Below are 16,907 nucleotides of genomic sequence, written 5' to 3'. Positions count from 1 at the left end.
ACCAGAGTTACATAGTGAGACTTTGTCTCAAACAAACAAACAAACAAACAAACAAACAAACAAACAAGTGTCCCACCCCACCCCCAAAATTCTGTGAGCTGTAATCCCAGTACTCAGGAGACACAGGTGGGAGGACTGCTGTAAGAAGGGACGGAATATCACCCCCAGCCTTACCACCTAAAATTACTGAAGCCAGGGATGATGGTGCATGCCTTTGATCCCAGCACTCAGGAGGAAAAGGCAAGAGGATCTCTGTGAGTTCAAGGCCAGCCTGGTCTACACAATGAGTACTCAGGACTACACAGAGAGACCAATAAACAAACAAACAAATAAAAACTCACTGGGTCAAACACAGAGCCTTATACATACCAAGCAAGCACCCTACCACTAAGTTACCCTCAGTGCCAAAACACTATTTTTAAGATATATCATAAATACCTTCTGCTTTACTATACTCTATAATTATAAACTTTATTATTACATACATTTTATGAACTTGTTTTTAGTACATTTTATGTAAACATTAGTTCTACTGTTGCCAGTTTTAAATCATTATAAATAAAGCTAAAGTGAGTCCCATTGTAATGGTAATTTATACTTGACTCTAAAACTGACACATGGGGGCTGGAGAGATGGCTCAGTGGTTAAGAGCATTGCCTGCTCTTCCAATGGTCCTAGCCGGGCGGTGGTGGCACACGCCTTTAATCCCAGCACTTGGGAGGCAGAGGTAGGTGGATCTCTGGGAGTTCGAGGCCAGCCTGGTCTACAAGAGCTAGTTCCAGAACAGGCACCAAAGCTACAGAGAAACCCTGTCTCGAAAAACCAAAAAAAACAAAAAACAAAAAAAAAACAAAGGTCCTGAGTTCAATTCCCAGCAACCAGGTGGTGGCTCACAACCATCTGTAATAAGGTCTGGTGCCCTCTTCTGGCCTTCGGCATACACACAGACAGAATATTGTATACATAATAAATAATAAGTAAATATTTTTTAAAAAAAACTGACACATCTTTTTCCTCTTCAGAATTTTTTTCCCTTAGGGATTAGATCAAAAGGCACATTTTTTTTTCTTCCTGTGCTAGGGATAGAACCAAAGACCATGCACATGCCAGCTAAGTGCTCCACCACTGAGCTATATGCACCCAGTCCTTGCGTGTAAACTATTTCTATGATGATAGGTAGAGCCAATCAACTCATCTGCTAGGTTTGAATGAGGAATTCAGAAGACCACTATCACCACACTTTACAGGGAGGAAGTATATTCAAGAGGAGATGCCAAGGGTTGGAGATACAGCTCAGTGGTTGATCAGATATCTAGTATACACAAGGCTTTGGATTCCATTCCCAGTACCACAAATAAGTTGGAGACAACAGAAGAGGTATTGGCAACAACAGCTGGCAATACAATCAAATGCCTGAAGGCTTTGGAGCTAAATTTGGGGAACTATCTGGGTGCCACAATTACAAAAGGTAGTACTGAAGTCTGTAAGTGAGGCTCCTGAGGAAGACCGAACGGGGTGAAGAAATCAGGGTCAACAGCAGAACTCTGGAGTGTGCCAGCTTCGAGGATGGAACAGTGAAGAAGGCTGAAACTCATCGTGGGCACCATTAGAGTTGGGGGACAGAACTAAAGAGTATCATGGAAGAGCAGGTTTCAGAAGAGACAGGGTGAGAGAGAGGACCAGAGAAAACAAAAAAGCCAGGTGCTCTTAGAAGCCAGCAATGGGGAGGCAGAGATGAAGGATTGCCACAAATTTTAGAGCAAATGGGCTACAAAGTGAAATACTGACTTGAAAGAAGGGAGTTCAAAAACAAAAAACAAAACAAAACAAACCCAAACCAGGAGCTGACCACTGATAGAAAGTGGGTATATGGGCTAGCATATAGGACACTGGGGAAAAGATGAGTGATGGGGCCGAGCCAGAGTAGATATGTAAAAGACAAAGAGAAGTCAGCACAACAGGAGAGAAATGGAATTGTATTTCACTGAGGAGAGCATGTTTGCAGCTCTATTTTGTATTCTTAATGATTCAGGCTAATGGAAGGGAGTAACAGCATTCATAATCCAAAACTATATTTGTCTTTGGCTCTGGAACACATTAGCTGAAGTTTTTGGTAGCAGACCTAACTTTCTATTTATATATATTTTTTAAATATTTATTTATTTATTATGTATACAATATTCTGTCTGTGTGTATGCCTGCTGGCCAGAAGAGGGCACCAGACCCATTACAGATGGCTGTGAGCCACCATGTGGTTGCTGGGAATTGAACTCAGGACCTTTGCAAGAACAGGCAATGCTCTTAACCACTGAGCTATCCCTCCAGCCCTTCTATTTATATTTTTCTGGAGTACTTATAATACTCTGACTGCACTAAGCCTTGAGTACTTATAATACTCCGCCTGCACTAAGCCTTCAGACTCCTTTTGCATTACTATGAAAGCGATCAGCGCTGGCAGATTTGTACTTCTTCAGTGCACAGCTGGAGAAGGAAAGGGATGATTTGGAAGCAAGCTGGAGAAGCTGGAAGGAAGGGAGACAGGCCTATCATTGAAGTATAAGTAAACAGAGATGACCAGAAGACATTTGTGTGATATTTTCATTGTGTTCTGACTAATAAAGCTTTCTTGGAGTCAGAGGGCAGAGCCAGTCACTACTTAACCATAGAGGTTTGGAGGACTGAAGGTAGATAGCATGTAGGAAGTGGTAAGGTGGGGCTGAGAAAAAAATCTCAGCCTTTTTGGATGGAGAAACTGAAGAAGTAGAAGCAACTGGGCTGCTCCCCGGCTTCTCTAATCTTTCAGGTTTTTACCCCAATTTCTGACTCCTGATTTTTTATTGATAAGATTAATTAGATTTATGCTTCAGACACTCACTAGGATGCCCCAGTAATGCTGGGGATCAAACCCAAGGCTACACACAGGCACTGTATGCAAGCACTCAACTACAGAACATCTCCAGCAGAATAGAGAATTCTTCCCCGAGCATTCCTTTATCCTGAGACCTATGGGTGATGTTTGGTGAGATACAGAAGTAACTGCAAAATCTGAAAGATGCTTAATTAGAAATATAGATACGAGACACAAAACAAACTAAGGACCCTGCAAGCGTAGCTGATACCAAACCCCAGGGAGATGCAAACACTGAGATTCTTCTTTGGCAAAATACATTGTAGTATGTTATCAATAACAGCAGTAGCCGGGCGGTGGTGGCGCACGCTTTTAATCCCAGCACTTGGGAGGCAGAGGTAGGCGGATCTCTGTGAGTTCGAGACCAGCCTGGTCTACAAGAGCTAGTTCCAGGACAGGCTCCAAAGCCACAGAGAAACCCTGTCTCGAAAAACCAAAAAAAAAAAAAAAAAAAAAAAAAAAAAAAAAAAAAAACAGCAGTAGCCAGCACACACTAAGGACATGCTGAATGCCAGGCACCCTGCTACACCTCATACATACATTATTGCCACAAGAGTCATGCTGCCTCTCTGTACAGGTAGTGTAGTAGCTTTAATGGTCATTGTTACACAACCTATAATTACTTGGAAAAAGAGTCTCAATGAGGGATTGTTTGCACTGGGTTGGCTGTCAGCATGTCTATGGGAGACTAGTGCAGGAGGATCCAGCCCACTGTAGGCAGCACCATTCCCCAGGCAGGAGATCATGAACTGTGTAATAGCGGTGAAACGGAGCTGAGCGCAGCATGCGGGAAAGAACAAGCACGCATGCACTCATTTCTCTCTCCTCTGACCGTGGATGAGATGCGGCTAGCTGCTTCAGGCAAGCTTCCTCTAGGCTGCTTTTTGTTGTAGTATTCTATCACGTCAACAGAAAAGAAACTATGGCATGCGGTAAGGAAATCACGGTTCAAAACAAAAGCCCTTCCAGCTTTTGTTCCACACACTACTACTCTATCGGAGCAAAGTCCTTTTCTATCAACAAACAAAACAGAAAATACCAACCTGCTCTGACGCAGACAAGGGTAGGGGCAAGGACCCTAATTCCTTCAGCAACTCATTTGTCTCCTTGGCGAGCTGATTTGTGGAGTGCTGCAACTGTTGCCTGAGAGAGAAAAGACAGGAGTCAGGGTGCCGTAGCTTCCTGAGAGCTCTGTCTACTACTATTCCTTTGCTCGGGGCCCCCAGGGAAGGAGCGAAGGGCCATTCAAACAGGTGCTTCAATGCCTGTGCTCACAAACCCACTTCAAGGCCTTCCCCATTACTGAAGCAGTTCCACTGAGCAGAAAGATGCTCAATGATACCTGCTGGAGGAAGCACAGATAAGGAATCTCAGCGTTCGGGTGTGAAAAGTGTGACAGTATTCTGATACAAACATAGGAGTAATCACTACCTACACCCAAACCTAACGGCTTTAACACACTAAGCTCACTTAAAATCCCCACTGATTTCTCAGGAGCTCTGCATCGTCAGTACCTACACAGTCCACGGACTAGGGCTACCGGTTAGATGAAACATGCACCTAGAAAAAAATTCCAAAGATCTATTTCCAAGCTCTTGCTTAAAAGCTGATTCTTTTGCAGGTTTATCCTTAGATTCCCTCCCTTGTTATGCCTGACTTTCTAGCTCTTCCCTCCAAAACATAGCCCTATGCCATTTAGAGCACTTGCCTCTTGTGCAAGATACTGGGCTCAATCTCTAGCACCATAAAAAGTAACAACCAAAAACCACCCAGAGAGAAGCTGGGTGCTGGGCACAGTGGCCTTCACCACTAGTCCTAGCTCCTCTGAGGCAGGTACAGGAGGAACATTTCAGTCCAACAGTTTGAGGCCAGCCTCTGCAACATAGTGGGATGGGGGGATGGATGGAAGGAAAAAGAAATTCAAGAGGGAAGAACATGAAATGTAAAAGTGATACTATAGAAATAAAAAATAAATAAAAAGTTCTTCCCATCATCTGGCCATTCCTATGAAGGTTTTAAGAGGTGACAGAGAAGCCGGGTGGTGGTGGCGCGCGCCTTTAATCCCAGCACTCGGGAGGCAGAGGCAGGCGGATCTCTGTGAGTTCGAGACCAGCCTGGTCTACAAGAGCTAGTTCCAGGACAGGCTCCAAAACCACAGAGAAACCCTGTCTCGAAAAACCAAAAAAAAAAAAAAAGAGAGGTGACAGAGAAGCCACATGCTATAGTCTACACTCATGTTGAAATCCTAGCCTCCAGTGATGATATTAGGAGGTAGGACTAGAAAGGGATGAGCTTGTATGGGCCTTTCGTGAACGGATTAATGCCTCCTACGAGGCACCAGAGAACTGCCGGCCTTATCACTTCCACCAAGTGAGGACATAATGAGAAAGCATTAGTCGCCTAGCACAGGGCACACTCATTTAATCCCAGCACTCAGGTGGCAGAGGCAGGTGGATCTCCAGGACACTAGCCTGATCTACACAGTAAGTTCTTGATCTACACAGTAAGTTCCTGATCTACACAGTAAGTTCCTGATCTACACAGTAAGTTCCTGATCTACACAGTAAGTTCCTGATCTACACAGTAAGTTCCTGATCTACACAGTAAGTTCCTGATCTACACAGTAAGTTCCTGATCTACACAGTAAGTTCCTGATCTACACAGTAAGTTCCTGATCTACACAGTAAGTTCCTGATCTACACAGTAAGTTCCTGATCTACACAGTAAGTTCCTGATCTACACAGTAAGTTCCTGATCTACACAGTAAGTTCCTGATCTACACAGTAAGTTCCTGATCTACACAGTAAGTTCCTGATCTACACAGGGCAGCTGGGGCTAATAGCGAGACCATTTCAAAAGGATAACAAAACTAAATGTTATCTGTGAAAAAGAGGGCCCTCATTAGACACCGTATCTGCCAGAGTCTTGATCTTCAACCCCTCAGCCTGGAGAACTATGAGAGAAACAAATTTTGCTTGTTTCTGAACTATTTTGTCTATGATCTATTACTGTAGCAGCCTTACTGACTAGGCCAGCACATCATCTTTTTCAGTGCAAGCAGACATCTAGGATTAGAAAACAAGAGAGACAACAGAAGGAGTCCATCAGAAGCCAGACCGTCCCAGAAACACTAGCATATGCAGACATGTCACCTCTCCCTAGAATAGCATCCTGTGATAGCAGTCACTCACTCCCTCACCTCATAACATCGAGAGGAAACAAACAAGGCTGCTCAGCAGACTTTAAAGAGTCTGGTGATGCGCTCCTTTAATCCCAGCACTAAGGAGGCAAAGGGAGGCGGATCTCTGTTGAGTTTGAGGCTAGTCTGAGATCTTGTCTTGGGGGGAGTGCGAGGGGCATGTATGCATCTGTGTGTGTATGTGTGTGTGTATATATATATACTTGTACACACATGCACATATATACATATATATACACACACACATGCACACACACACATATACAAGAATGCCAGAACTTTAAAAAAAATAACATTTTATTTGTTTATTGTGTGTGTGCATGTGCATGTGTGCATGTGCACGTGGGTACAGGTGTGCCAAGATGCATGTGGGACACGATGACATTAGAAAACAACTCTCCAGAGTTAAAGAGTTCTCCTTCCACTATGTAAGTAACAATCAAACTCAGATCCCAGGCTTGATGGCAAGCTCTTTTCTTTACTTGCTGAACCATCCTGTTGGCCCTAAAGAATAAAAGTTTTACTTTATTATTTTATATGGGTGACTTGCCTGCATGTATACCCCTGTACTACAAGCAAGCAGTGCCCACAGAGGCCAGAAGAGAGAGCTGGATCCTGTGGAAATGAAGCTATAGACAGTTGTCAGCCACAATGTCAGTGCTGGGAACTGAACCCTGTCCTCTGAAAGAGCAACCAGTGTTCTTAACCACGGAGCCATCTCTCCAGCTCCAAGACTAGAAGCAAACATAAAGTCAAGAAAAATGTGATTTTTAAAGAATCCAGTTTCCCCACCAGACCATTTCTTTTCTCTTGCATGGTTCCTCGCCATCACTGAGAATGAACTTGTTTCATTAGAGCTGGAAATCACCTAGACTGAAATCGTCAGGAGTCTTGTGTCAACAGGAGGGTCATCAACACAGGGACACGATGTGGCTCCTTGAAACAACTCAAGAGTGGAGGACTTCCTTCTCTAACTCCCTAAGTAACTCTGCGAACTGACCAAGGGGAGAAAAGACGCAGTTCAAGGCAGGAGAAATCTGGATCCATTCATACACTTTGGTCCCCTCTTCCAGACTCAACCATTACCACCTGACCCACTGCCTCCTATTCTGACCTCACAGACCTGAAGTGGGCAGACACTATGTCCTCAAAGGCCTGCACAAAACTCAGGCTTGTTGGGAAACTACTCACAAATTTTCCTGGAGCTTGCTTGAGTCTTGCTTAGTTCCAAGTTGGCTCATCAAATTCTTTATCTGAGCAGCTAGAAAGAAGGGAGGAAATTTTTTTTAAAAAAATAAACACATTCATCATGAGCATCCTACTTCTCAGAGCACTGGTCGCCCCATAGCCCACATGCACGCAACTAACAGGAACCAGGTTAAGACCAGAACCCTGACAGACACGATCCTCCAGAGTGCTTCCCAGGAGCACCCTTCTCCTCCTGAGTATGACACTAAGCAGAGGTGGTTTGGTTTGTTGTCTCCAAAGAACTGATCAATTCTTCTCAATGTCCCATGACACTAAATGTTCAACCCCCTTAGGACTGGGAAAGCAGTGGATTGGAAGTGCATGTACCCAAAGCCCGGGGTTCCATCCCAGTAGCACAAGAAAGAGAAGGAAACACTCACTACCTCTGAAAGAGCCTCAGAGCTACAGCAATCTGCAACGCCTTCTGACTTGTTTTTTTGAGACAGTCTCAAACTGCAGCCTAGGCTGGCCGCAAGCTTTCTATCTTCCTGCCTTAACAGCCTATGAGTCAGACTCCTGATGATTTTGTCTAGTTGGATTTCCAACCATAAATAAAGAAAAATGATTTGCAGTAATCCAAAGGGATCATGAGGTAGAGAATACATGGTCTGGTGGGAGGACTCCTGATTCTTTTTTTTTTTCAAAAATCACATTTTTCTTGACATTCCAAGTGTGAGTCACTACAGCAGCCTGCAACAAGCAATTTTAATCCATGGGGCTGGGGATGCAGTTTACTTGGTAGGGAGCTTGTCTAACTTGTATGAAGTCCTGGGTTCAATCCTCAGCACCGCATTTAAAAAAAAAAAAAAAAAAAAAAAAACCAAGCCAAGAGTGGTGCATGACTTTAAGTTCAGAGGTACCCAAGGGTATGTAGGAAGTTCAAAGCCAGTCTGGAATACATCAGATCCTGTCTCAAAAACAACAACAATGAAAATGTATCTAACAATACAAACTAGCTTTTAAAAAAAAACAGAAAATGTTTCTAAGAAAGACAATGAACGTTTATTTTAGCAGCAGGTGAACACTTATTAAGTTCTTCTAGTGTCAATACTTGATCAAGTTGTGTACACACCCTCTAACTTCTATAGCAATGGTCTGAAATAGATATACAAGGCAGGCAATACACATATCTTATCTGTGCACACACAGTAAGTGACACTGTAAATTATTCAATCCCAGACACATAGACTCCAATGGAGAGCATTCTTTCCTAGATGGCATCACAGTCAAATACACAGTTTTGCTCAGCCCCTTCCTTTTCCTAGGTATCTGGTAGCCTGGGAATGCTCATGTTTTAATCCTCCACATCCAATCTCCTGACCTGGCCCAGGCCTAGCAAGAGGGCCTGTGTCAGTACTGGTCTGCAGAAACCTTACTGTTCCTGTCCCTCACTATTCTCTGCAAGAGACAGAGCCCTTGATTTCTTCTTGCCTTGCTTTCTATTTTCTTTCTTTGGTTGTCACGGAAGGTCAGGGAAGATTTACTAAGTTGGAGGATAGTTGCATGTTGTGTGTGTATGTGTAGTGTGTGTGTCTGTCTGTCTCCTTGGGAACCCAGGACCTTGCACATGCTAACTCACGCTATCTAAAGAACAGAACTTATTAACTGACTACTCTTGTTGGTTCATGTGAAGTAGTGTTTACAACTAATTTTGTTTGGTTGGTTTTTCAAGACGGTTTCTCTGGTAGCTCTGGCTATCCTGGAATTCATTCTGTATACCAGGCTGCCTTGAACTCGAGATTCACCTGCCTCTGCCTCCTAAATGTCGGGATTAAAGGCATGCACTACCACGCCAGCTGGTGTTTACAATTGATTGATCACAGATGCCTGGGACGGAACTTACGCAAATTAATAGAAATGGGATAATTTAAAATATAAGAATTTTCCGGGAGCCGGGCGGTGGTGGCGCACGCCTTTAATCCTAGCACTCGGGAGGCAGAGGCAGGCGGATCTCTGTGAGTTCGAGGCCAGCCTGGTCTACAAGAGCTAGTTCCAGGACAGACTCCAAAACCACAGAGAAACCCTGTCTCGAAACCCCTCCCCCCCAAAAAAAGAATTATCCAGAAATATGCTTAAGCTATTGACCTAACAGTATTGCAAATAATATGGTTTCTGAGTGATTATTTCAGGTCCAGGAGGCTGGGAAGGAACGAGCACCCTCTGCCAACAAACGCTCAAAAGTAGACAACCACTGACTTGTTCATCCAGAGGACAGCACCTACTCCACACTGTCCTATACCCCAGACAGCACTTACTTCAGGAAGTTTAAGTTCTCAAGGGTGGATAAAAAACACACATCAGGAGGTGAGATTCCTACCAAAACAAATAAATTCTAGTGAAGGGGAAGGAGTAGGCAAGGGGAAGTCACTCACACCTGCTGGCCGGATAAGCAGACAATGACCACAGATCTAAAAAAAAAAAAAAAAAAAAAAAAAAAAAAAATGCAAGAGGAAGCAAGACACCTATGGAGAAAAGGTATTCCAGGCAAAGAGAGTAACTAGGGCAAAGTCCTCAAAACAAGAGCCAGTGGTGTGATATGGCCAGAGCTGAGTGAGCAAGAGATAAAAGTGTTCGCCAAAGAGGTAGTGGGAAGCCAGGTTATGGAGGACCTTGTGCAATTATGATGAGATTTTAATTAAATGGCAAGCCCCTGATGGGTTATAAACAGCATGCCGTAACCAGAATGCAAATGCAGGGCTGGTTCCGATGGCTGTACGCTTTGAGTCACACAGAGTGGCTCTCAAAGAGCTGACTCCTAAAGGAAACAGAATGCAGTCACACAGGGTTGGTCTGGATTTTCTAGGGTTCCACTTTGCCCTACCCTGCTTATCTGACAGTGCCCTAACCTAACTCCAGATAGGCTGGTGTCCTTGCTCTAACCTGCTCCCCTCCCCAGTGCCCTCCCATTTCCGGGACTATGCCTCTGTCCTCACTGGAGACAGCAGAGTACCAGGCCCTCGGTGGGTACAAGCGAGTCGGTCACTTCCCTTCAAATTTATGGCATTCACATTAAGATGGAAGATGTGAATTAAGGTAAATCAGGACTAAGGAGACTTGGCCAATAACCAGATGTGGAGAACTTGGCATGGTGCTTTGTTCTGCTGGCCCTTTCTCACCACTTCAGGTTATATCCAGATTTAACTAATTTTTATTACTTACTATGTGTGTAGAGTTTCACTTTTTCTCATTAAATCTTATAGTTTGCTCTACTTAGCTAAGACTGGCTTCCATACATAACTGAGGACGACTTTGAACTTCTGATCTTCCTGTCTCCACGTGGAATGCTGGGTCCTCACGGGCATGGGCCACCATGTCCAAGTTTTTGTGTTGCCAAAGATTAAACCTGAGGACCTGCGTATATGGGGCAAGTACTGTGCCAGCTGAGTTACACCCTCAACCCTCCCATTAGACATTGCTACTATTGATGACTAAATAATCTCCAAAGTCAGCAGCAGTGAAACAGCTTTAGTCCCAGAAGGATGGTGGATAACCATGGAATTTGTCTGCAACCCAAATATGTGGCTCAGAGATGGAGTACCTGTGCTTTGCTTATTCGAGAGTTTCTCTGTGTAACCTTGGCTGTCCTAGAACTCACTCTGTAGACCAGGTTAGCCTTGAACTCCGAGATCCACCTGCCTCTGCCTTCCAAGTGCTGGGATTAAAGGTATGCGAGACCACCCAGCCCTGTGACTTTCTCAGTCTTGTCAAATGCAAGGTACAAGCTGGGCATATTAGCACAAGCTTAATCTCAGGAGGCAGTGTGTTGGAAGGTGAGCCTGGTCTACAGAATGAGTTCCAGGCCAGCCAAGGTCACACAATCAAGACTGTCTCAGAAAAACAAATAAGTAAATAAAACTAAACAAAAAGTGGAGCAGCTGAGCACGGCGCACACACTTGTGCTGTGAGAGCCAGCACTCAGAGGGTGGGGAGGAGCTGAACCTCAAGGCCAATTTGGACTACAGAGTGAGATTCTGTTTAGAAAGCCGCTGCCGGACAGAGGTGCCGCACACCCTTAACCCTAGCACTCCATAGGCAGAGGCAGACAGATCTCTGAGTTCAAGGCTAGTCTCACCTACTATGCAGTTCCAGGGCAGCTAGGGCTACACGGAGAAAGTGGGGGAGGGGTAAACTGAGAATATCTAAAAGTGTATCAAAGTATGTAACTAGGTTTTCATTACTTATCAAAACATTAAATACTTTTAAGGAAGCTGTGGAGATTTCACAGACTCTGGAAAAAGCCAATAACTAGTTGCTTTCTGTGTACTTTCAGATGACATAGAACTTTTCTTCCCATCTAGACTTTTCTGATTTCCTTTGTTGAAATCATCTGGACTTCCAAGTTAAGAAGTTTGGGGAAGGAGGGCTGGGAACTTGGGAGTCACTTGCTTAGTAAGCACCGGAATGAATGTAAGCCTTCGTTGGCTCTGTCTGTATTTCTGAACACTAAGATATCTTCCTACAAGTTTCCATCCAGACGCATCAGATGTCCTAAAATCCAAACCATGATGGTGACAGGGTCTTCCACTTCCCAGACCAGGCAGAGTTGTTCTTGCAGACTGCCCTCTGTGAGCACAGCATGAGGAACCGTGACTAGTGACTAGTGACCACTGGTCCACATAGTTGACACCCAAGAGCTGCAGCCCTCCCAAAACTTAAAGCACAAAACAGGAATGTTTACACATACATTTATTTTCATTTAAGTGTGCTTAAAATATCAAAATGATACATTTTGAAAGTATTTTTAATCAAAATGAATTCAATCTAAAAGAATCCTTTGTCCATTTGGTTAACATGAACAATCCTTTTCTTTGAAAACTTTAAAAAATTTTTTTATGTAAATGGGTATTTCGCCTGCATGTATGTCTGCACATCACGTGTGCTTGGTGCCTGAGGAAGCCAGAAGAGGGCATCAGTCTCCTTGAACTGAAGTCCAGGGTCAGCCACCATGTGAGCTGTGGAAATTGAGCCCACGTCCTCTAGAAGGGCAGCAAGTGCTCTTATGCCCTGAGCTAACTCTCGAGACATGAGCACTCCTTTTCTAAGAACTCTAGCAAATGAAAGTTTTGTTTTGGGGGGAGGTGGGGTGAGCAGAATGGTGTGGGAATGTCTGGGTCAGAGGACAACCTTGGGTGTCATTCCTCAGGGGCCACAAACCTTGGCTGGCCCTTGATCTCAAAGGCTCCATCTGCCTCGGTCTCCCTGGCACTTGAAGTAGCACATCTGGGTTCTGGAGACCAAACAGAGACGTTGAAATAAGCTAGCTCTTTACCCCTCTGTGAGATGTTACTTCTAGGAATGTGGTTCAGTGGTCGGATGCTTCCCTGCCATGCACTTGTATAGCCTTGAGCTCAGTCCCCAGCACATGAAGTAGGTAGACATTTATAACATTTATAATATGATTTTGCATGTGTAGACTGGCTGGGAGTGAGCCAAGGATCTTACTGGCTGGGCATGTGCTCTACCACTGAGCTACACACCCAGCCTTTGTTAAAATACTATGGATAAGGGTTGGATTGATGGCTCAGTAGGATATAGCATTTGCTGCTCTTCAGAGGACCCAAGCTCAGTTCTCAGCACCTACATGGCAGCTCACAGCTGTCTATAACTCCAGTTATAGGCACCCAGTACCCTGCCCTTCTTGGTCTCTTTAGGCACCAGGCGTGCACATAGCACACACACATACAGACAAATGCTCATACACGTAAAATAAATAAATAAAAAATACTTTAGATAAAGACAATTAGTACCTCCTATGAAATGTTACCTAATACTAGAAACTATGTTTATGCCAAATATAAAGGCATACCCTTCTGTTTTGTGTAAACATTTTATAATTTTATAACAACGCCCAGGTCTAGCATGGTAACACAAGTCTGTCATCCCAACACTTGGGACACAAAGCAGAAGGATCAGTTAAAGGTCAATCTCAGATATCTATACAGTTTTGGGGAAAAAGAAACCACTAGACCTTAACCTCTCCTATCTCTGACTTCTCATTTTTAAAAGTGTGCCCTGGCAAAAATTCTTTAAGAAACAAGGGCTGGAGAGATGGCTCAGAGGTTAAGAGCACTGACTGCTCTTCCAGAAGACCCAGGTTCAATTCCCAGGACCCACATGGCAGCTCAGACCTGTCTGAAACTCCAGGGTCTAACACCCTCACACAAAATATACATTCAGGCAAAACAATGATACGAATAATAACTAATTTTAAAAAAAGAAACAAGGGCTGGAGAGATGGCTCAGTCGTTAAAGGCTAGGCTCACAACCAAAAATATAAAAAAAGAAACAAAAAAGAATATGAAGTAAATCAATTTATATTATCGCTAACATCAACACCAAGAATTATTCTAATTTGAATACTCCTGATGTATTTTTTAGCAGATATCAGCAGAATCTAAATGTCCCCATGAACCACAATCCAAATCTATTTAATCATATTGAAAGCAACTTCCCATCATAGATGGGACAAAATTTCTTTTTTTTTTTTTTTTTTTTTTTTTTTCGAGACAGGGTTTCTCTGTAGCTTTGGTGCCTGTTCCGGAACTAGCTCTTGTAGACCAGGCTGGCCTCGAACTCCCAGAGATCCGCCTGCCTTTGCCTCCCGAGTGCTGGGATTAAAGGCGTGCGCCACCACCGCCCAGTGACAAAATTCTTATTTGAGACAATTTAATGTTCTAAATCAATATACTAAAAAATATTCAGCTGTTAAAGACTAGGCTCACAACCAAAAAATAAAAAAAATAATAAAAAACTCAGAAGATGGAGAGATGACTCAACAGTTACGAGCATTTGTTTTTGGGTTTTCTTGTTATGTTTTTTTGTTTTGTTTTGTTTAGTTTTTCAAAACAGGGTTTCTCTGTAGCTTTTGGGGCCTGTCCTGGAACTTATTCTGTAGACCAGGTTGGCCTCAAACTCACAGAGATCCACCTACCTCTGCCTCCCAAGTGCTGGGATAAAAAGTGTAAGCCATCACTGCAGGGCACATCTGTTGTTCTTGCAGAGGACCTGGATTAGATTCCTAGCACACATGTAAGCTTATAACCATCTGTAACTCTGATTCCAGGGGACCCTGACTCCCCTCTTCTAACCTATGAGTCATACACACAGGTGAACACTCATAAATAAACATATTAAATGAAAAAAACATTACTTATACTACAACATAAAACAAGGCCAGGTGTGATGTCACAAGTGTTTAATCCCAGCACTCAAGAGGCAGAGGCAGGCAGAACTCTATCCAGACCAACCAAGAAACATAGTGAAATCCTGTTTCATTTTTAAAAATAAATAAATAGAAAATAAAACAAAAGAAATCCACAAACTCAAAACCTATGAAAAGGCTTTTGTACTGGTTATGACAGTGAAGCCAACTCAGGCTCTATGCACAAAATGAGGCTTATCCTCTGACGTCACAGAGGCAGTAAAAACTACCTATCACACCAACACACACATTTATTAGGACTGAGCTACACCCTCAACCCTCCTTATAGAGAAAGGGTCTTTAAAAATGGAACAAGTTATTTATTCTCAGACGAGCTACAAACTCCTGATCCTCCAGCCTCAGCTCCTTGAAGGCTGAGATTTACCTTTTACAGAAACAGCTTGTCATGAGCGGTGGCGCACCTACAATTTTAGCACTTGAGAGGCAGAGACAAGAAAATCAGAGGTTAAAGGCTAGCCTAGGCTACACGAGACCTTGTATCACCGCTACCCCACACAAACCAACCAACCAACCAAAAATCCAGTCACTAAACTAAACAGTAAATCTCTGAGGGGTGAGTGGAGAACTACGGTTGGAATGTAAAATGAAATTATAAATAAATAAATAAATAAATAGGAAGAAAGTAAACATCTAAACTAAACTAAAAATTAGTACTGACAGCTACAGGCATAATATTCCATTTCATTAAGGAATGACATGTTGTTAAGACTTCCTCTTGTTTGTAAGATAGGCTCTTGATATGTAGTCCTGCATAGCCTGGAACTAGCTCTGTAGCCCAGGCTGGCCTTGAAACTCAATGTGGTGATCCTCCGGACTCTGCCCCTCAAGTGACAGAACTGCACGTGTGGACCACTACGTCCAGCAAGACTGCCAATGTCTGATTCTTGGTTCCGCCACTCCCTAGCTGAGTGGTCGAGAGGAAATGACCACAGTCTTCAGTCCCTGCTTTCTCCACCAAGAGAAGCTTCATGTGGCTGATGTGGGGTGAGATAACAGAGGCTAACTTTAGAATACTGATTGGCACATAAAAACACTCAACTAAGGATTGCTATTAATATCAAACTCAAGACCAAGAAAAATGTACTTAGCAATGATAAAAATCAATTAAGTACATATTGAATGCCAACACACCCACTGCTGAGCCAGGCACTGTCTACAGAGAAATGTATAATGCATGGTCCTTCATCCCACAGAAGTAGTATTGCTCTAGTGACAAGGTCAAAAAGCTTGGCTTAGTTAAGGAATACAGACTACAAGTAGATATTAAACTGTGAGGGAAAACTGCTTGTTATGTTTAAGGAAAAGGAACCAAATGACAACAAACATATTAGTATTCACTAGGTGGAGAGCAGGTACTGTTTGTCATCTTGAGACAGGGTCTCATGTAGCCAGACTGCACTCACACTTGCTAAGCAGCTGAGGTTGGCCTTGAACTCCTGACTCCAAGGGTGAGGATTACAGATGCCCACTTTGTAGGAGACACTGGTTTAGTACTTTACATGGTTATCTCAGTCAGTCCTCAAACCCCATGAAATAAATAAGACCATGAGTGAGGAAACCACTTACAAAAGTGGTAAGAAGCCAAGGGAAAATCCAAACTTAGTTCACAACATTTAAATACTCAAGGGTTTCTTAGTTTTTCAGTAAACAAAACAGAGCCTGACATGGTGGCACACCCCTTTATTCCCACCACTTGGGAACAGATCTCTGAGTTCCAGGCCAGCCAGAGTTACATACCCTGCCTCAAAAAAAAAAAAAAAAAAAAAAAAAAAGGGTCAGGCAGTCAGGCCCCGTGCCTTTAATCCTAGCACTCAGGAGGCAGAGGCAGGTCAATCTCTGAGTTTAAGGCCAGCCTGTTCCACAGAGCAGGTACCAGGACAACCAGGGCTACAAAAAGAAATTGTCTTGAAAAAAACAAAACAAAACAAAACAAAAAAGCATGTCAGAGTTGAGGTCGGTGCCTCTATCTATAATCCTCGTGCTCAGGAAGCTGACGCTGGAAGACGTCCAGGAGAATGGCAGGAGCTACAAAGTGACAGGCGACCTCTAATAATAACAATGACTTGTTTTTACAATTTCTCTTTTTAATATTTAACTATATGATTATTCTCCTACATGTATGACTGTGTACCATCTGTGTGCTTGGTGGCTGTGGGCGCTGGGAACTGGACCCGGGCCCTCTATAAGAACAACAAGTGCTCTTAACCAATGAGGCATCTTTCCAGCCCCGATTTTAATAATTTTCTTTAAAAAGTTTAGGCATGCATAAATAAATAAATAGATAATAAACAAACAAAAAAACAAATAAGTAAAGTTCAGGCTGAGTGTAG

The 16,907-nt window shown here is 43.3% G+C and overlaps 1 protein-coding gene across 1 annotated transcript in view; it reads right to left on the bottom strand.

Moving 5' to 3' along the window:
* Window positions 1-16,907, bottom strand: part of Stx12 (syntaxin 12) — a 34,079-nt gene that overhangs the window by 12,949 nt on the left and 4,223 nt on the right. Inside the window, exons 2-3 of the mRNA XM_057785032.1 lie at window positions 7,299-7,368; window positions 3,952-4,051 (exon numbers count right to left, since the gene is read on the bottom strand). Coding sequence (XP_057641015.1) covers window positions 3,952-4,051; window positions 7,299-7,368 — 170 coding nt within the window. The remainder of the gene's footprint in view (window positions 1-3,951; window positions 4,052-7,298; window positions 7,369-16,907) is intronic.

Source organism: Chionomys nivalis, chromosome 11, assembly GCF_950005125.1.
Source record: "Chionomys nivalis chromosome 11, mChiNiv1.1, whole genome shotgun sequence".
NCBI classification, from domain to species: domain Eukaryota; kingdom Metazoa; phylum Chordata; class Mammalia; order Rodentia; family Cricetidae; genus Chionomys; species Chionomys nivalis.
Note: the sequence above shows the minus strand (reverse complement) of the source record. Positions and strands in the feature narration are given on the sequence as shown.